Source organism: Melanerpes formicivorus, unplaced genomic scaffold (genome assembly GCF_026170545.1).
Source record: "Melanerpes formicivorus ecotype bairdi unplaced genomic scaffold, bMelFor1.0.p_v2 SCAF_35, whole genome shotgun sequence".
In the NCBI taxonomy this organism is placed as follows: Eukaryota; Metazoa; Chordata; class Aves; order Piciformes; family Picidae; genus Melanerpes; species Melanerpes formicivorus.
This window is the reverse complement of record NW_027142387.1, coordinates 6,256,661-6,278,105: the sequence shown is the minus strand read 5'-3', so window position 1 is coordinate 6,278,105 and position 21,445 is coordinate 6,256,661. Positions and strand designations below refer to the sequence as shown.

Sequence of the window (21,445 nt, the reverse complement as noted above, 5' to 3'; positions counted from 1 at the left end):
TCCTTATATCCAATCTGAATGTACCCTGCTCTAGTTTCAGTTTCCCCTCATCCTATCACCACAGGTCCTTCCAAAGGCCTTCCCCAGCCTTCCTGTAGGTCCCCTTTAGATAATGAAGCTCTGAGGTCAGTCATCGCCTCTTGGCATTCTTTAGCAAGAATTCCTTACTTCTGGCTACCCTTGCCCATAGTTACTTCTGTGGAAAACATCTAACGAGTTTAGCGCATAACAAAGTTCACAGAATCACAGCATGGTATGGGATTGGAAAGGACCTCTGGGGATCATCTAGTCCAATCCCCATGCTAAAACAGGATCCCCACAGCATAACATTCAGGTGGGGTTTGAATACCTCCAGAGATGGAGACTCCACAACCTCTCTGGGCACCCTGCTCTAGTGCTCTGCCAGCCTCAAATAATTTTTTTCCTTAACACTCCTGTGTTGTTAAAATAACAAATATTTGCAGAAGTAGTGAAATTAATTCAAATGTTACTGCTGCAAATAAAGTTACTTTAATGAACTTGCTATATTAAATGCATGAGGTTTGATTATGTCCAAATGCCATTTTAGAACCATCACAAGCTACAATTCTACAGAAAAATCACTTTTTCATCATCCACTTTATAGAATCATAGAATGGTTTTGCTTGGAAAAGATCTTTTAAGATCATCAAATCCAACTATCCTCAAATTCTACCAAGTTTGGTGCTAAACCATGTCCCTCAGCACCAGATTTCCACCTTACTAAGTTATTCAGTGTAAAAAATAGCAGCATGCAAATGCTGGAAATAACAGGATGCACTCAAAAAAAGGAAAAAAAAAAAAAGGACCTTGGCTAATTAATTATTTTTATTTTCTTTGCTCACTTCTGGTATTTAAAATACCAACACAGACTGATCCCTGTGTGAAAAACTTCTTCATTTCAGTTAGAAATTAATAGGAACCAGTATTCTATGATGTTTTGAAGCCAAACCACAAGTTGATATGTCTGCCCTAACGTTAAGTGGGCTAAGCAGATTATAAAGAGCAGCATTCAGGAGAGTCAGGACAATGAACCCAGAAAGCCTTGGGGAATATACAAAATTCCCTCGTCACCTCCTGACTCATGTCACATGGTGGTATGACTTCTGCTGAGATCACTGTATTGATCTTTTTATTAACCTGAAGTAAAACTCGTGTTTCTTACATTGGATTGTAATGAGCTGCTAAGAGTTCTGGAAAGATCTGGACATGTTAGGGCTATGAGGACAATAAAAGGACTGGAACATCTGATAAGGACAAGCTGAGAGAACTGGGGCTGTTTAGTCTGGAGAAGAGAAGACTGAGAGGAGATCTTAGTAATGTTTATAAATATCCGAAGGGTAGGTATCCAGAAGAAGGGGCCAGGCTCGTTTCAGTGGTCTCCTGTGATAGGCAATGGACGCAAACTGGAACCCAGGAAGTTCCACCTCAACATGAGGGAAAATATTCATTGTGAGGGTGCTGGAGCCCTGGAGCAGGCTGCTCAGAGAGGGTGGTCTTCTCTTGAGATTTTCAAGACCTGTCTGGACACGTTCCTGTGTGACCTGCCCTAGGTGATCCTTCCTTTGTAGCGGGGTTGGACTCTGTAATCTCCAAAGGTTCCTTCCAACCTCTACCATTCTCTGACTCTCCGAGTTTGTGTTCACCACCCTGAAGTGAAAAATCAATGTTCGGCCATTTTGGTGGTGGTTTAGCAGCTGTCAGGACCCTTGCAGTGGTGGGGAGGCTACTTATTGGTGCCAGCCCCTCCTGCACAGGGTAGGACACAGTGTAGCCTAATCTTTGTTAATCTGTAGTAGTCTATGGAGTGAAAATTTGGTGTGTTTTTCTCTGGCTGCGCCGTTCCTGTCTATGCAAATATTTGCTGTTGCAGACTGTTACCTGTGGGAGGTTGGCTGGTTTGCTGATGATGATTAGGTTTGTACAATGAGTGACAGCCTTGGACAGAATCCAAATCATACATTTATGCTAATATTAATTAGATCAATATAAATTAATGGACAATAAACTAATCAGTAGATAATTCAACAACTGCAGTAAGCAGTCTGCTCTAACCACAGGATTTTTTGTTAGAAGCTGTGTGATAGACACTTCATGTTAGATGTTTAGAGAGGGGAAACAAAATCCATGCCTTATGTTAAGGAAAAAAGTAGACAAAAGCTGTGGGCTTGAAAATGCTAGAGGAAAAAAAAATCCAGGCTCTTGCTGATAATATTTTTTTTATAACAGAAAAGAAGTGGAAAAGAGCCAAAAGAAAAATCTTCTGAATACTCCTCTGAAAAAAGCAGAACCCCCTAACAGCAGAGGGTTTGCTAAAAAAGAGTAACTCAGGCTGTTAACACCTCTACAACCTGTGCATTTTTATTAATTGACTGTACTTTGTATTCTGCACCTCATTTATTACATTCTATGTCATATGTGCTGTGGCTGCCGGGGAAGGGTTACAATAAAATCAGAGGCAATGGAGATGGGTGCTCATCTACCAGGTGCTCCACTTCCTTTGTTCCTTGTATACACATATTCAAATCACACAAGGCAGGGGACAGGATAGGGCCTGGGAACTCAGGGCTGATTTCCCTAGCAAATAAACCAGCAGCTGCAGGATCCAGCCCTGGCTTTGCACTGAGGAGAAGGCAGGATTGGTGTGGAGCAGGATGCTGTCATGGAGCCCTTTAGCCAAATTCTTTTGGGACTTGCAGTGCAAAATATATTTTCTGCTAGTAGGTAAGAAATTATATGAGTTCTGTTTGATTGCCATTGTGGAAATGTGAAGTAGTTTTAGAGCTCTAAATGTAAAGATCTTTCTGTTGTGCTGTCAGATGTTTTCTCCTCAGGTAGCCTGAAAGCTTTTAATCAGGTAATATCACCCTGGGTTAGGAGTGGAGCTACAAACAGTTAGCAACAGGCAAAATTTAGTGCTCTACATAATTTGTAACTAAACCCTGGGTTGATAGCATATTTAGTGCCACATTTTCTGAAGTGATGTACACTTTGAACGTTCTTAAGTAAAGCTGAGCAGATTCTGAACCAAGGTTTATTTAGCAGCTGTGGCACATCTCTCTAAAACTCCATCATTTTCAGACAGCCTTGCTGCATTATTTGTCACTTTATTGTGATGCCTGGCAATTAACAGATAACATTGATATGTAATGTTTATATGTACTTGTTATTAAAACTAACTTAAGCTTTCAGTCAACTGGACAATGTCTTCCCATTAACAGCACATGTGCTTGGCATTACTTGTTATCAGAAATATGCATTTGTTAACCATGCATCTGATAAAAAATAGATGTTCTGGATGCATTGGCAGGAATACTCTGTGCTAGAGTTAGACAAACTTCTGATTCTACGAACTCTGCTTGTTCACTTTTCCTGTATTGATTTGGGTTTGTATCAACACAGGGAATAGATTTCAATGCCAATGTAGTGCATCCTCTACTCATTCATGTGTAAGAAGACACTTTCTTTTATCTCATTTGAGAACTTCAGATGCTCTCACCTAGTTTCCTTGATGTGAAGCTAAATGCTTTGCCAGGAGTTAGTTTTGTCTTCATACCATTTTCAGTTTTATAGGAAGTTTATCAGGTTACTTCTTTAAAATGAAATCACTCTTTGATTAGAAAAAACATACAGTTAATATTCCCTTGATCTAATTTCAGCTTTCATAGAATGGTTTTGGTTGGAAAAGACCTTTAAGATCATCAAGTCCAACCACTCTCTCTTTCTAAACCATGTCCTTCAGCACCACATCTAATTTTGTTCAACATTTTTCATTAAAACCCTGCAAGAGATACTGGTGTGCAAGCAGAGAGCTTTACTGTGCACAGTCGCTCACCAGGAAGTCTCCTCAGACTCTTGCTCAGAGATATTTCCTAGAATGAGAAATGTGCATCTTGAACTTCCTATCATGACAAGAATGGGATGCACTGGGGTATGACACAAAGCCCACTGAAGATATTAACCTCAGAGGCAGGAATCAGGTCAAATGACAAAGCTTTGTGGCACTTGTATGACAGTCCCTGCTGCTCTAACTCCAGGAATGAGGAATCACAGGTTTTCCAATCCATTATAGAGCTTTCTTTATTTCATAACTGAACATATTTGCCCTAAGTGTCGAAACTGTTATCAGTGATCTAATGACATTTTACTCCAAGTTCAGGGGGTTTAGGGAGCAGAAAAGCTAAATGAACACATGGGTGAAAAGCAGTTGAGAATCCATCTTTGACAAGGAGATGTGCATGCTAAACCCAGATGATGACAAAACCTTGCTGAACAGGTTTCGGTTTATGCCATAAACTCCAAAGTTATGTCAGAGTTTTTTCTTTAAACTAAAGCTGCAGCCCTTGTTTTATGTCAACAACGACTCTGTTGTTCTTGCTAATACTGGTGATGATAGCAAAGTGAGCTGTAAGCAAAGCACAGATCACTGGAGGTCGTTTTGGTGGAACCCTTATGGTCATTATATTAAAAAAAAATAGTTTGGGGAAATCCATTCTCTTGGAAAAGTGTGTATTTTATTTAGAAAGCTATAGAGATAAGCTTAAATTACATGGAAGTTGTGCCTGATGAGAATGAAGTAAAGGTTTGGCACATTGATTTGATTTCACCATTAACAATAATTCAAGGATTATTCATAACAGTCTTCAGTTTTAATTAAACAATCAAAGTTAGTCTCATAGAAAAGAACAGGACAAGGGGTAATGACTTCAAACTGGCAGAAGCTGGACTGAGATGAGTCATTAGGAAGCACTTCCTGCCCATGAGGATGGTTAGGCACTGGAAAAAGTTGCACAGAGCAGTTGTGGAGGCTCCAAGCCTGGCAGTATTCAAAGGCAAGTTGGCTGAGGCCTTGAGCAAGCTGGGCTAGTAGGAGGTGTCCTTGCCCATGGCAGGGGGGATTGGAAGCAGGTGATCTTTAAGGTCTATTCCAATCTAAACCACTCTATGATTCCTTGATTTAGGGTGGAAAAGATCATCAATTCCACCTGTAATCTGACACTGCCAAGTCCACCACTAAACCATGTCTCTAAATAGCACATCTACACACCTTTAAAATACCTCCAGTGATCTTACAGAAAAAGTGTCAGCTCTAGCTCAGAGATTTTTTTTCTTTGTGAGAATTTCTCACAATTTGATTGTCATAGTGTTTCCATTTGTGGCTTGGTTTTGACAATTTTTTTCTTCTTCCATTTTTTCTGCAGGTATTTGTTCTGCCTTAAAGCTGACAGTGCCATCTCATACCATCCACGGTATTGAGGGACAGCCACTGCATCTTACTGTTGACTACAATTTCAACACTACAGCGTCAGAAATCCAGATAATTTGGCTTTTTGAGAGGCCTCAAAGTAATCCAAAATACCTGCTTGGCTCTGTGAATCAAACAGTAGTTCCAGACTTGGAATATCAGCACAAGTTTACCCTCATACCTCCAAGTGCATCTTTGACAATCAACCCATTGCATACCAGCGATGAGGGCAATTACATTGTCAAAGTCAACGTCCGTGGAAATGGAACGACAGCTGCCAGTCAAAAGATTCAAGTTGCTGTTGATGGTGAGTTGGTAAAAGGGAGGATCTTCATTTTGAAAATAAAATAGCAAGAGTTTTGAAGTGCTGTCTGGCTTCACATTCTTTTCAAACTGGAAGAAACTGAAGTGAGATGAGACATTTGGAAGCAATTATTCCCCATGAGGGTGGTGAGACACTGGAACAGGTTGCTCAGAGAGGTTGTGGAGGCTTCAAGCCTGGTCATGTTCAAAGGCAGGCTGGGGCCTTGAGCAAGCTGGTCTAGTAGGAGGTGTCCTTGTCTATGGTAAAGAGTTGGAAGCAGATGATCTTGAAGGTCCCTTTCAGCCCAAACCATTTTAAGATTCTATGATTTCCCTGGCCACAGTATGTGGCTTTCCTTTTTTTTCAACCTTTATCCATATTTAATAAATTAAGTTTGAAATCTGAATACTTTCCAGAGAGGTTGATGGCTGCTATTTGAATCATGTGGCAATGAACACATTTATCACAGAAATATGGTGCTGAGGCATATGATTTAGCACCAGACTTGACAGAGTTAGAGAATGGTTGGACTTGATAATCTTAAAGGGCTTTTCCAACCAAAAGCATTCTATGAAGTCTGTAATACATCAGTTCATCACTCTAATAACTCTTTGTATCTCTTTATTTTTCAGTTCCTGTCACAAAGCCAGCTGTACATACAGAACCATCTTCAGGGGTGGTGGAGTTTGTAGGCAATATTACACTGAAATGTACTGTGGAGAAAGGAACGAGAGTAGTCTACCAGTGGATGAAAAATGGGAAGCCTCTCCATGCTGGTCCTAATTACACTTTTTCATCAAACAATGCAACAGTTCTGATTGTTCCTGTGGTAAAAGAAGACATTGGGAACTACAGCTGTCTGGTATCTAACCCTGTCAGTGCAATGGAAAGTGAGATAATTGCCCCAACCATATATTGTGAGTATATGAAATATTCATAATTAGCTTTGTTTAAAGGGTCTGTCTGGAAGAAGTCCCTCTAACAATGACAGGAGACAGAACTGTCGAGTTAACATTACATATGAGCTTGGTTCAAAATGAGCTGGTTTCTAACAGCTTTAACTTACAGCAGTGTAATAAAAAATCACTGAGTTATGTAGTTCGGAGGATGAGTCTGAACTGCAGAATTCAAATAGGAACATCACAATTTCCACACTACAGACATCTTCATCCTGGGCTGCACCAAAAGCAGTGTGGCCAGCAAATGGAGAGAGGTGAATCTGCCCCTCTGCTCTGGTAAGACCTCACCTGGAGTGCTGTGTGGAGGGCCCTCGACACAGGAAGGACATGGACCTGATGGAGAGGGTCTGGAGGAGGGCCCCAGAAATGACCACAGGGCTGGAACACTTCTCCTACTAAGACAGGCTGAGAGAATAATTCAGCCTGGAGAAGAGAAGGCTCCAGGGATACCTTATAGTGGCCTTACAGTAGCCGAATGGGGCCTTTAAGAAGGTTAGGGAGGCACTGTTTACAAGAGTGTGTAACACTGGGCCAAGGGGAAATGGCTTTTAATTAGAGCAGGGTAGATCTAGATTGGACATTAGGAAGAATTTCTTTACTATGAGGATGGTGGAGCACTGAAACAGGTTGCCCAGTGAGGTGGGAGACCATATATCCCTAAAGACATTCAAAGTTAGGCTTGATGGGGCTCTGAGCAACCTAATCTAGTTGGGGATGCCCCTGCTTCCTGCAGGTAGGTTGGACTAGATGACCTTTAGAGCTCCCTTCCAACCTAGTGCATTCTATGATTCTGTATGACTCAAAGAGAAAAAATAATCAGATGGGTATACATTAAAATATAGTTTAAAATAGAGATAGCAAAAAAGACCAAAAAGCTAAATATAGGAAATAGCAGGCTGGAGGGTTGTATTCCTTCATTTTGAGTTCAGTCCTGTTTAATATTTCCATCAATGACATCAGCATAAAGACTGGGTGTATGTCACTGGAGTTCACCTGTGGCATTAAACCAAGAGGACAGAACAACTTTGACAAAGTATGGACATGCACTTCTAGGGAACAAAAACCATCACCTGCTGGTAAGATGGAGATTGGTTGGGAAATAATTGAGGCTATAAGCCCAGGTGACTGAGATATTACAAGATGTCTGTAATGTGGAACTGTGATTCAGGCCTGAGAAAGATCTAGGACATTCTAGGGTGTGTTGACCAAGTGTTTCCACCAAGGATGTAAGGGGAATACTAACAGCACATGGAAGATGAAACCATGTGTAGAATACTCATGCAGTTGCTGTAAGCACCTCCCAGAGCAATGATATCAAAACAGAATGGAGAAAAAAGGAGAAGACCCCCCCCAGTCTGGTTTAGGTAAATCAGAAGTGAAAGGAGTCTTTGCTTTCCACATCAAGTGGGAAATGTGAGGGAGCAAGAAGAGTTGCACAAAGACCAGCAGCAGCTGGCAGCGGACCTAAGCAAGCCACATATTTTGACTGGAAATGATAGTGGAGGGAAACTAACTGGGAGCATAGATTGTGTTCATGAATGAAACAAGATGGAGGAAACAAAAGATTGGTTTAGTGAACATTTGACAATTCTACCTTAAATCTTAGAAAGAACATTCACATTTTGTTCCTTATCCTTCCTGCAACATCAGCTCCCAGTGCCTCCAAGATCTGCAAGCAGCACATGTTACATACATGACCTTGGCAGGGTCTGATCCTCTTATTCCTGGGGGTAGAAGTGTCCTTTTCAGACAGGTTAGGATCTCCTTTGCCGCCAGTCCTGTTCAGACACAACCAGTTTACCCAGCGGCACAGTGCAAGGACTGGAACTGGATTCCTGTCCAGCCAAGGGCTGGTACTTGCTATTGCTTTCCTGGGCTCTGTAATCTAGCAGTTGGTAGCCAGCCCATGTCCTAGACCTTGTATGATTGCACTACCAGCACATTCAGAATCTATGTCTTATTTTCCTCCTCCTTCCATCTCTGAGTACAGAATCATAGAGTTGTTCCAAATGGAAAAGACCTTTAAGCTCATCAGGCCCAACCATTATATAACTGGTGATAAAACACTAGAACAGGTTGCCTAGAAAGGTTGTGGATACCCCATCTCTAGAGACATTCAAGGTGAGATTGGATGGGGCATTGAGCAACCTGATCCAGTTAAACATGTCCCTGCTTACTGCAGAAGCTGGACTAGATGACCTTAAAAGGTTCCTTACAACCCAAAATATTCTGTGATTCTATGATTCCCTGAGCTGTCCAAAGTCACATCATTTGGCCCAACCTCTGCCTGCAGGGATAGTTTGTCTCCTGGCTCCCAGTTGCCAATAACAATCCAGAGCAGGTCCCAGGATCTCTGTGTGCCATATGTTAGTGCTGCAAGGGAGTTGCTAGAGGTGATAAAGAAAAGGTTACTCAGAGCAAATACCTGCCATCTGCTTGGAAACTGTAACAGCCTCCTGGAGATAGGAGCAATTGGAAATATTCCCACAGAGCAGTAAATTGTTGCTCAGAACAGGTGATTTATCACTTTACAAGTCATTTAGTTAACTGGCTTCACTGAGACGAGAGGCAGGCTCCTGTTTGAAAACAATACTGGAAAGAAGAAGTAGAGTGGAGGGATCCATGAAGATTATCATGATGGGTTTTTTTACTGACAATCAAATGTGTTTTGTTCTTCATTTCTTATTAATATTACCCTGCTTGTCCATTCCCTGTGATAATGCACCCCAGAATGTGGCTGTTGCAGTAGTGTGACCCAGAATCCAATTATTTCAAGACTGGAAGAAGACGCTGTCGTGGAGGCTGCAGCAGCAACTATTGTACTGTGGTGATGGAGTTGAGTTTAAAAGTCTAAGTGGGATCATAGAACCATAGAATGCATTGGGTTGGAAGGGACCTCTAAAGGTCTGCAGTATGCAGGGACATCCCCAACTAGATCAGGTTGCTCAGAGCCCCATCAAGCTTGACCTTGAATATCTCCAAGGATGGGGCCACCTCCCTGGGAAACCTGTTGCAATATTCCACCACCTACTCCTTCATGGCTTTTTCCAGTTGCTTCCAGTTTTCTTTCTTTTTCTCATACTGGACAATGCACAGGGCTGTGCTTTTTCCCTAAACAGCGATTAGATCAGCATCGGGTGGGGGACAGGCTGAGATAAATCCAGATAAACCTCCACAAACTTTGCAAACCATTCAACTGAAAGCCTTGTAATTGAAATTACTGACCCAATGCCAGCATTCGAATGGCTAGTCAATCTTCAAAAACCTGAGTTTAGGGATATGCTTCCCTTTCAAGTTTAATATATCCTTTGATATTTTTTCTCTGCTGTTTTTGCTGGTTTTGTTTGCAGATGGACCTTATGGACTTAGAGTCAAGTCAGATAAAGGTGTGAACATAGGGGCAGTCTTTACAGTGGACATGGGGGAAGTTATACTGTTTGACTGCTCAGCGGATTCAAACCCACCAAACACTTACTCCTGGATCCAAAGGGCTGACAACACCACTCATGTCATCAAATATGGGCCCCACCTGGAAGTTGTGTGTGATGAAGCGGCCCAGAAGACAATTGATTACGTATGTCGTGCTTTCAACAATGCGACAGGAAAGCGAGATGAAACTCACTTCACAGTGGTCGTTACCTCTGTAGGTGAGGACATGAAGTCATTCCTGTATTGAGTGAGCAGGGTGTCAGCTCCAGGAGAAGAAATAATTCTTACAAAGAAAATATGTATCAGAAGTGAAGTCCTGCTAATAACGTGTTAAAGGGCATTTTGGACATGTGGTGGGCATGTGGTGCAATCCAGGTTTTATTTGCAGTGAGACAAGACTGTCATTAAGAAAAGACACAGAAGTGTGGTGCTGAGGAACATGATTTAGCACCAAGCTTGGTAGAGTTAGGTTGGGCTCAGTATTTGAATATTTGTAGTACTGCATCCAGTTCTGGGGACCCTACACACAAGAAGGACATCAAAATGTTGGAGAGTGTCAGAGAAGGCCATGAAGATGACTGGGGAGCTGGAGGATCTCCCCTGTGGGGGCAGGCTTTGGACTGTTCAGCCTGGAGAAGAGAAGGCTCCAGGGAGACCTTAGAGCAGCCATCCAGTACCTGAAGGGGGCTGCAAGAGAGCTGAGGAGGGACTTTTTACAAGGGATGGTAGTGATAGGATGAAGGGCAATGGCTTTAAGCTGCAAGAGGGGAGATTGCAACTGGACACTAGGAAGAAATTCTTTCCAGTGAGGGTGGTGAGACACTGGAACAGGTTGCCCAGAGAAGGAGACTCCACAACCTCTCTGGGCAGCCTGCTCTAGGGCTGTGTCACCTGCACAGTGAAAAAGTTTTCCCTTCTGTTCCCGTGGCACCTCCTCTGCTCCAGCCTCTACCCATTGCCCCTTGTCCTATCACTGGACATCCCTGAGCAGAGCCTGGCTTCTGCCCTTCACATCTTTATAAACATGAATGAGGTCACCCTTCATGCTCCTCTGTTATAAGTTAAGGAGACCTGTCTCCATCACCCTTTCCTCACAAGGGAGATGTTCCACTCCTTGACCTTCAATTAGCTCTAGATACTACCAGTCTGTTCTGGACTAATTTCTGATACAAAGAGCATTGCTCTTCTAGTTTAGGAGATTTTGCTAGGGGGGGAGAGTAAATAAATTACCAGTTATGGGGGGAAAATAAAGTAATCAAATATTACCAATTCCCAAGAACCAAAATTTTGTATCTCTCTGCTTCAGGTGAATTTCCAATGATTTGTTGTTTAGTGTCATAATAGCACAGAATAGAGATCAAGAGGCTAACTTACAATACTCATCTTCTTTGTCACAGGACTGCAAAAGCTGGCCCAGAAGGGAAAATCTTTGTCATCTCTTGCTGTAATAACAGGAATTTCATTATTTCTGATCCTAGCTATGGCATTTTTATTCATATGGAAAAGGTATCAGCCACATAAAGGTAGGTAAGAGTTAAGCACACCCCAGCTCTTCTTTTTGACCATCAGAGCAAAAAGAATGATTTGTCTTTTTATTTTGTTTTTAATTCTTTTCAGTGATACAACAGAAGCTGCAGAGCAGGTATAAAAATAAATCACTCTAAGTCTTGAAGCCCTTCCCATCAAGAGAACCACATTTTATCATTTATTTTCTTTTCTTGGCTTACAACATCAAAGTGACAAACATATTTCTGTTTCCTAGGCCAGAGGCTGATTACAGGAAGGCACAAACATTTTCAGGTAATGCTAATGAAAGAAATTCAGAAGCTGAAGAGGGTAAGCAATACTCCAGCACAGAGGGTCCTTTACCCAAGTGGTATCAGAAGAGACGATCTCATCAGGTCCAAATCTGTGTCTGAAGACAAACCAAAACTGCAAAAAGAAAGAAGGAAAGGGCAGGAAGAGTGTTGTTCACTTGGGTCACAGACCTACCTCTACATTAACTTCATAGTTTCATAGTTTCTTATTGAACTTCATGAGGTTGGCCTGTGCCCACCTCTCCAGCCTGTCAAGGTCCCTCTGGATGGCCTCCCTTCCCTCCAGCGTGTCTGCTGCACCACACAGCTTGGTGTCATCAGCAAACTTGCTGAGGGTGCACTCAATGCCACTGTCCATGTCCCCCACAAAGATGTTGAATAAGATAGGTCCCAGGACTGATCCCTGAGGGACTCCACTTGTCACTGGCCTCCACTGGGACATGGAGCCATTGACAGCCACTCTTTGGGTGCGGCCATCAAGCCAGTTCCTTATCCATCTAGTGGTCCACCAGTCAAACCCATGTGTCACCAGTTTGGAGACCAGGATGTGGTGCGGGACAGTGTCGAAGGCTTTGCTCAGGTCCAGGTAAACGACATCAGTTGCTCGCCCCTCATCTATTAATTTTGTCACCTGCTCATAGAAGGCCACCAGGTTGGTCAGGCAGGATTTGCCCTTGGCAAAGCCATGCTGACTGTTCCCAATCACCTCTTCACTATTCTTTTGAGCGAGTAGTGACTCCAGGAGGATCTGTTCCATGATCTTTCCAGGCACAGAGGTGAGACTGACTGGCCTGTAGTTCCCTGGTTCCTCCTTCTTGCCCTTTTTGAAGATGGGGGCAATGTTTCCCCTTTTCCAGTCTGTGGGGACTTCACCAGATTGCCATGACTTTTGAAATATAATAGAGAGGGGTTTAGCAACCTCATCTGCCAGTTCTCTCAGCACCCGTGGGTGTAACCCGTCGGGTCCCATGGACTTGAACACTTTCAGGTTCTTCAGATGATCACGAACCTGATCTGCACTTACAAAGGGCAGTTCTTCCTCCCTGTCCCTGGCTTTGACTTCCATAACATCAGGATGACCTCCCTAAACTTACTTAAGATAAAGCCAAACTGACAACAGCTCAGCATGGGTTTAGCTCATGGTTGGAGTTCCCAGCAGTGTGCACCTTCTTGGCTTGAATTCTGGCTGCTAATTCCAGGTAGCATCACCTGCATTCTGCTCTTCTCACCTATATGAAATGAATCAGTGTTATTACGGGAAGCAGTGAGAGGTGACACACCGTGGCAGGATCACACTTCTGTATGTTGATAACACCAAATCAGTACCAAAAGTGAGAGATGTTAATAGGACATTACAGACATTTTAACCTCCACCACATTCTGTACCACCTTTCTCTGTGCCATCAGTACCCAGTGTGCTTTTGTCACTACTCCTTTTCCCTCTGCAATCCTTCCCACATCATCTTGGTGAGAAGAGTGGCCATCCTTTGAAAAGACAGCAGTTTTATTCCCATCCCTTTCTAGCAGAGCATCAGAGCTAGCCATAAGCTGCTACATGTGAGAGAACAGGGAATTATATCAAGCTGAATAATGCAAGAAAATCACTTCAGCTCAGAGGGTCCTTCACCCCAGCAAGTGATATTGGAGCAGAGAATCTCAGCACTGTCTCTTGTGCTGTAGCCTTTGCTGTGGAGTAATGCCCAAAGGACAAGCAAGAGTCCTGGACAGTGGCAGGGTAGAGAAGGAGACTCCCACCCTTAACTACAAGTTGTATCTCAAGTTCCCAACACAATCTGCCAACTGGTTTATTATAACTGGCACCTCTTAGTGTTGTGTTCCCTTTCTTTATTCTCAGCAGTATAAAAAAGCTTCAGGTGATGCTGCCTCACTACAATGCAGGTGTGCTGGGCATATGCTGGGCTTCCATTTCCTATGTCTCAACCAGTCTGTTTAGCCTTCCAGCAAACAGAGTCTCCATGGCTCTACCAAAACTGTCACTGGGGTTAGCAAGAAACTCTGAACTTGGTGGAAGGTGTTGGAAGTAGCCAAGCACTGAGAAACTTTTCCTGCCTTGCACACCACCAGCTTGGGAGTTTGGCAGGAAAGTGGTTCAAAGCTGATCAACCAAGCAATATTCAGTTGTCTTAAAAACTGGGCCAAACTACTTTGTCAGTTATTATTTTTCAGCTTGTAATTGCACCTCAATACCTTTCTCATGTTTTTCCCTTCTCCCTGTAGGACACGAAAGTGCTCTGGATGATTTTGGGATATATGAATTTGTCGCTATTCCTGATCTTGCTGGTGGTCCCAGGGTATGTGATTTCACATCATCAATTGATGGTATCTCCTCTATTTCTTGAGGCACACTAAATATCTGTACTGAGACCCTTCTGTCAGTTTGCTTCTGTTGCTGTTTACAGCTGCCTCTTTGACACCATACTCGTGGCTGTTGTTCACCAGGGCTTGTGTCAATATGGAGCAGTAAAGACCTAACCAAGCTCTGAAGACACCAATCTTAGTTCAGCACTCCATATTCATAGTGGTAGTGTTGGGTAGATGAGTAGCACTGAACCACTTGTGTCACACAAGCAAATTATTTATTGTGGCCCTTGGCCCTAATATTGCTGCTCATGCAACACAACTTTGGCAGCACAGACAAGCCTCAGAGGGAAACCTAAATTCATCATTGTAAAAATAATCAAACTAAATCTCATCTGTGTTTCACAAGAATTATTTTATCTTCATGTGTTGCAAAGGAGGACTTAAGCACTGGAATTCTCCTAGCAGAAAAAAATCTACTATACAGACCAAGTACCAAGTCCCTTCATCACCCTCATAGCCTCCATTGGACTCCTAGTTTATCCCTGTCCCTCTTGAACTGGAGCCCAGAACTGGACATGATACTCCACGTGTGGTCTCACTAAGGCAGGATAGAAGAGAGGACAACCTCCCTTGCTGATCACACTGTTCTAAAATACACCCCATGTTATCACTGGCCTTGTTGGCCACAAGGGCACATTGCTGCCCTGTGAATAAGCAGGACTCCAAGATCCTTTTCCAACCACTCATCTATACTTGTGCATGGTGTTGTTCCTCCCCAGGTGCAGGGCCCTACACTTACTCTTGTTGAAACTCGTTAGGTACTCCTTTGCCGAGATCTCTAGTCTGTCCAGAAGACAATCTGTTAAACCCATACACAAATCACTGAGAAAGAAGTCCCCAAAAGGAGAAGTTACATTCTCAGCTTCATTTCTGTTGAATCCTTTTCCAGCTGCACTTACAATAGGAATACTCTTTGCATCTTTTAGGTTTCAAGTCAGTCTGCTTCTGGCTCTGACTTTGGCCCAAGCCAGGATGTTTTTACTACAATTTATGAAGTTATTCATCACATTCCTGAGCAGCCACAAGAAGACCATCAACAGTAAGTCAAAGGCTGTGTACTCTCACATAGGAACTCAAGGAAACTTTTGCATCCAGGATAATTTACATTTGGGAACAGATGTTTGAGTCCAGTGAATCACAGAGCTCAGAATCACCTGGTTGGAAGAGACCTTAAGATCATGGAGTCTACCATGTCCCTGTACACAACTCTCAGACCATGTCCCTAAAACTCCTCATCCAAACATTTTTTTAAAACCTCTAGGGATGGTGACTCCACCACTTCCCTGGGCAGCTTGCTCCAAAGCCAGATGACGCTTTTGGTGATGAAATGTTTCCTAACATCCAACCTGAACACCCCCCAGTACAACTTGAGGCCATTTCCTCTCATCCCATCACTTGTTACCTGGCTGAAGAAGTAGTTGTAGAGGAAGAAAAAACAGGGATAAAGCTGCATCACTCTCTCCACCCATTCCCACCCAGCCCCTCACTTTTCCTCAAGACTCCAACCTGTTACTCCATCATGCCAGTTTTGTCTGAAGGGGGAAAACAAAAGCTAAGATCTTCAAACACGATTTCAATGGAAAATTCCTCAAAGTTTTAAGAAGGTGGCTACAGTTTCATGGCACTGAGACACTAGTACTTCCCACTGAGCAGTCTGGGTGCTCCAAATTGCCCATTTTCTAATTAATTCTTTTTTCATCTTTTAAATTAATGGTTTCTTGAAAAACATGGAGTTTTCCATTCCTTACACTTTTTTTTACCCCCCCTTATTTATGAATACAAAAGACAAAGGGGCAGCTTAAAAATGGCATTGTATGCTTTATTAAAATTATGGATGGGAGACTCTCAAGGGTTAGGGCTGAGATGGTCAATAAATGAGTGGCAGACACCTTCTACGAACCCCTCTGCCTTCCCAAAGGGAAGAGAAAGAGAATAAGGGAAAGAGACTGATGGGTTGGGAAAGAAAATTAAAACTGCTTTAGTTAAAATAATCATAACAAAATGGAATAGATACAAAGCAACATCTGATGGCAGTTGGTCACCATCACCCCTGATGCTGTAGCAGAAGTCCCACACTGGACTCAGCAGCAGATGGGAATTGGATTCAGGAGCTGGATTCTGGAACTGGATTCAGGATCAGATTCAGGATTGGGATCAGAAGCAGAATGGACAGAGTCTTCCTTGGACACCAGCCATGAAAGAAGAGGCTTGACTTTGATGATCCCTCAGCTTTATACCAAATGTGACATCCATAGGATGGAATCCCTTGTTGGTTGGTTTAGGGTCCCCTGAGCTGTCCTTTCCTCTTCATCGGTGCCACCTCTGACTTACTGCACCCCCAACACCATACACAAGATTTAGCAGTGACCTTGGTCTGCACCCCAACCCTTGGTGCTAACCAACCATCAGCACTTTCACTGCCAGAAGCAGCCACTGGCTATGCAAACTGCCCTGAGCTGCACAAAGTGCCTCAGTGAGCAGAGACTGAGCTGGGAAGTCACATCACTGACCAGAATTAGTCCTGGTCCAACTCAGCCAGGAGAGAGGCACAGGGAGAAGTCAGGTCCAAGATGCCTCCCACTCTTGTTTTATTTACAAAATGGCAAAAAAATGTGTATGGGAGTTTTTCACTGGGTTGGCTTTTACAGAAGGTCTCCATACTGGTGTGAAAAGTAATCAATGCAAAATGTCAGACTGCAAAACACATTTGGTGTTTAATAGAAAGTAATTTTTTAAGCTATTTTAATGTACCAATTTCATTTTGCAAACCCAGAAAGTGCTCTACTAGGCAGTTACAGTTTAGAAGTGTACATATGTATAATAGTGTAAATAATGTGTTTTCATTAAATTCTCTTCTCCCTTTGCATTTGTACTGGTTTTCTGTTTGCCACCAAAGAGCCTGTTTCTCACTGAAGAGAAGAGCAAGTCAGTATTCAAGTAATTTCTGCAGGATGTTCAGGACATGTATACACCAAACTTCTAATTCACTGCAAATGAAACCAATCTTACTTGGTTAAACAGACAGGAGGCTACAAGTCCTTTGTCAAATCGAGGAGTCCTCTTCCAAAAGCTACTCTTAGCAGGTGTCCTATCCTATTTAAAACATCTCCGTGCCTCCTCCTTTCAAAGATGAGGAAACCAAACATATTCTTCTCTCTTGGTGCTGAAAAAACAGGGAAAGGACAATTTCAGTGTTGTGTGTGAGGAAAAGAGGGCCTGGCACTTCACAGAGGCAGCTGGTGCTGCCCACCTTAGAAGTGTTGGGGTGATCTCAAAAATAATGTAGTCACCAGATTTGCTCCCTAAGAAACAATTCTCTGGCATGAAGGCATCAGGCAGAAGCTATGAGTAGACAACTTTGAGCAGAACTCTGAAGTACTGAAGTTTGTCCCAAAGGATCAAGAATTTCAGGGGCCATCCTCACAAATGCCTCTCATCATTCATAGAATCACAGAATTGTTTCAGTTGAAAAAGCCCTCTAAGATCATCGAGTTAAACCATCAACCCAACACCACCATGGCCATTAAACCATGTCCCAAAGAGCCATGTCCACATGTTTCTGGAACACCTCTCCTTGAGCAGCCTGTTCCAATGCCTGACCACTTTTGCACAATTTTTTTCCTGATGTCCAACCTAAACCTCCCCTGGAGCAACTTGAGGCCAATTCTTGTTCTATCACCTGGTACTAAGGAGAAAAGGCTGAACAACCCCAGTTTCCCCAGCCATTTCTCATAAGATTCTCCAGACCCTTCAGCAGCTTCATTGCCTTAAGCTGACTTTTCTTGTCAAAGCTGGCTTCATGTGTGTATTTCAAACTGGGACTGTCATTTGGGATGTGCAGTGCTGGATTTTCACTCTCTTTCCTCCTCCTGTTCTTGCTGGAGTGGAAATTTGAATAGCTGCGAAATGAGCAGGCAGGTTTCTGAAGTGCTCAACACCATTTTCCATCTTACCACACGATGACACTGCAGGGCCACAGGACAAAAATACAGGTGGATTTAGAGAACTGCTTCTTTACCTCTTGAGCCTCTATTTCAAACTGCCAGGAACCTTCATTGTTCTCAGTATTTTTGTGACAAACAACAATAAATCAGTTCAATAGCAGTTCCATTCCTTATTCTTTGAAGCTCGCTGCAGGCATTTTTGGCCTGTGCCCAAGTGCATTATGTGACCACTGCTAATGTGGGAAATCCTTCATCTTACACATTCTTACAGCTTGTGAATCATAGAGCCATAGAATGGTGTGGGTTTGACCTTCAGGATCATCCAGTTCCAACCCCTGTGTCATGGGCAGGGACACCTTCCTCTAGCCCAGCTTGCTCAAGGCCCCATTCAACCTGGCCTTGAATACCTCCAGGGAGGGGACACCCACAACCTCCCTGGGCAGCCTATTCCAGTGTCTTTCTGACACTTCAAAGAATTTCTTTGTAATATCCCATCTAAATCTCCTCTCTTCCAACTCAAAGCTATTTCTCCTCGTCTATCACTACAAGCCCCTCCCCACCTTCTTTGTAGCCCCCTTCAGGTACCAGAAAGCTGCTCTAAGGTCTCCCTGGAATACCTGAAAGATGGAGCCAGACTCCTTCCAGTGGTGCCCAGTGACAGGACAGGAGGCAATGGGCACAAACTGGAAGACAACAAATTCTGTATGAATATAAGAAAGATCTTTTTTTCCTGTAAAGGAGGTCACACACTGGAACTGCCTGCCCAGCGAGACTGTAGAATCTCTGTCCCTGGAGATACTGTAAACTCAACTGGATACAGGCCCAAGCAACCCACTGTAGCTGACCTCTGTTACGAGAATTCACAACTGGCCCATGCTGACTAAGGAGAGAGGCTTGGAATTGCAAGAGTAATTCTTTTATTGATGGGCATGAGGTGTCCCTCAAACTGGGATGTCTCAGATGTAGCTTCACAAATGTTTGAAGCTTTCTGGTGCAATACAGCAGGACTAATTGCTACTGATCAAACACACACTGCCATTTACTAATCATAAAACAACTCTGCAAACCATCTGCATTTCTGTGGTGTCATCATGCACCTGCTCCTCTGCTGATCAGATGGCCCTGGAGATGGTCTTGCTGTGTTTATCTATGATGACACACAATGGGAGGGTTTCAAAGATGTGTCAGAGGGGCTAGGGTGCCGGCCTTATCTTGGTTGCCCAGGGATATATTTTACCCTTCATGGACAGCTTTTGAGATTCCAAGAAGCAAAGTCCTTATCTTGGAGGCTAGGCTGTTCTCCTTATGATGTCTTTTAGTTTGCTTGGTTTGGGTTGGAAGGGTGTAAAGTCATCCTTTGGTTTCTTCCTAACACATGAAAAACTGGAGAATGTTGTTCATAGAAATTTTTTGAGAAGTCCAAGTGCAGGAGCCAATCTTTATCACTGGCTGACAGTTCAACAGTCCATGTTAGTCTACACAGAGATGTTTACTCAATGAGTAATTGATCAGAGAGACTCCTCAGTGTATGAAATGAGCTCAGCTCCTGCAGAGCAGAAGCCCTCCTTCCTCACTGCCTTTCTGTGGAGGCCCTTAGACTTTCCTAGAGAGCAGCAGAAGTTTCCCAACACTTCACAGAGAGATCCAGAGGGATCACAATGTAAGCAAGGGGATGGAAAGTGACAGTGCGGTGCTGTTAAAAGCACAAGGAACAAAACAAAGGATCATTTCTTTATTAGAATAAACAACAGACAAGGAGTGTAGAAGACAAATAAAAGATGAGATATCTAAGAAGTCCGTTGAAGTCTAAATTTGCATCCCAGTTCAGTTAAGCAATGCAAATAGCAGCGTGGTGGAAATCCTGCTCCACCTACAAAGATAACATGTATGGATCTCTGCAGGCGATGTGCTGCGTTCCAGGGCAAAGTGCAGGGCTGTTGGCCAGCACAGAGCATCTCACAATTCAGACACAAGTTAACACAGGACTTCCAAACTACAGCACTTCTATACCATAGCATGCCCTGACCAAAACCAAGCACATGTTCTTGTAAGGAAAAGTACTGCCTGATGTCAACACTGAGATTAGCCACTGAGGGGCCTGGAGAAAGGGAGGCTGAGGGGAGACCTTCTGGCTCTCTACAGCTCCCTGAAAGGTCTCTGAAGCCAGGTGGATGTTGGTTTCTTCTCCCTACTAAAAAGTGATAGGAAATGGCCTCAAGTTGCACCAGAGGAGGTTTAGGTTGGAGATTAGAAGAAAGGGTTCTTGAAGTCTGGAACAGGCTACTCAGGGTGGTGGTTGAATCCCCATCGTGCTGAGGGACATGGTTTAGTTGGAGTTCTATGATTCTGTGATTCTGTGATTTAATTTGAAAGGGCCAAATATGCCCCTGAAGACCTACTCCTTCACAACTTTTCCAGTTATCATTTATTATCATCATCCAGTTATCATTATCTAATTTTCATTCTTTTTTATCATATTGGATGGTGCCCACACTTGTGCTTTCTGCTTGTAATAGGAGAAGAGCAAATGGATTGAAGCTTGAAGAGGGCAGATTTAGACTGGAGATTGGGAAGAAATTCTTTACAGTGGTGGTGGTGAGACACTGGAGCAGGTTGCCCAGGGAGGCCCTCTCCCTGGAAGTGTTCAAGACCAGGTTGGGTGAGGCCTTGAGCAACCTGCTCTAGTGGAAGGTGTCCTTGGCCATGGTGTAAGGCTTAGAACTGGATGATCTTGAAGGTGCCTTCCAACCCAAACCAGTCTATGAATCTATGTTTTTATGGTAGACACTGCACTGCCTGCGTGAGTTTACACAAACACAGTTTTTATTGTTTGCATATCTCAAGCTGTTTGTTACAAAATTGCATTTTCATCAGCAGTAGCTCATTAATAAATGGAGATCTTTTGATTACACCTTTAACTGCACAGAGTGGAACTGTATTTGATGCTACACCTCAGATGCAAAAGCTGACAGAAATGCTTTCTACAAGTATTTCCTACCTTCCATTATTTTGCAAGCCCATTATTTTTTTCATGGGTCATAACTTTGTTACTCTTTGTATTCTGAAAACTAACCTCTCCCATACCAAATAACTGCCTCAGATGTATTTTGTATTAATTAAAGCCAAAGGGCTCAGTAGCATCCAAGTGTGAGGTCAAGAAAAAAATATGCAGCGTTGCCTATATTAAACAACTCCACTAGCTGTTTTCCAGCACACTCAGGAATTCTTTAGAGTAGTGTTTAATAAAGGGTTTACTGAAGTAGGAGGGAAAAAGGTGGGTGTGAGGGGAAATCTGGTACACAGGTCTCATTTTATCAAGGTGCAAAGCCTGACAAGACTTCCATTTG

The 21,445-nt window shown here is 43.1% G+C and overlaps 1 protein-coding gene across 3 annotated transcripts in view; it reads left to right on the top strand.

Annotated features, from left to right (window-relative positions):
* Positions 1–1,648: 1,648 nt before the first annotated feature.
* The window catches only part of HEPACAM2 (HEPACAM family member 2), a 43,197-nt gene continuing 23,400 nt past the window's right edge, over positions 1,649–21,445 (top strand). For 2 of the 3 annotated variants that reach the window (XM_068157015.1, XM_068157017.1), the window contains exons 1-9: positions 1,649–2,742; positions 5,220–5,570; positions 6,200–6,484; positions 9,877–10,173; positions 11,353–11,478; positions 11,573–11,597; positions 11,718–11,755; positions 14,011–14,084; positions 15,081–15,193. In XM_068157015.1, the coding sequence (XP_068013116.1) occupies positions 2,673–2,742; positions 5,220–5,570; positions 6,200–6,484; positions 9,877–10,173; positions 11,353–11,478; positions 11,573–11,597; positions 11,718–11,755; positions 14,011–14,084; positions 15,081–15,193 (1,379 nt within the window). In that variant the 5' untranslated portion in view covers positions 1,649–2,672. Of the gene's footprint in view, positions 2,743–5,219; positions 5,571–6,199; positions 6,485–9,876; positions 10,174–11,352; positions 11,479–11,572; positions 11,598–11,717; positions 11,756–14,010; positions 14,085–15,080; positions 15,281–21,445 lie in introns of those variants that run through there. The other variant, XM_068157018.1, reaches the window with a different exon arrangement.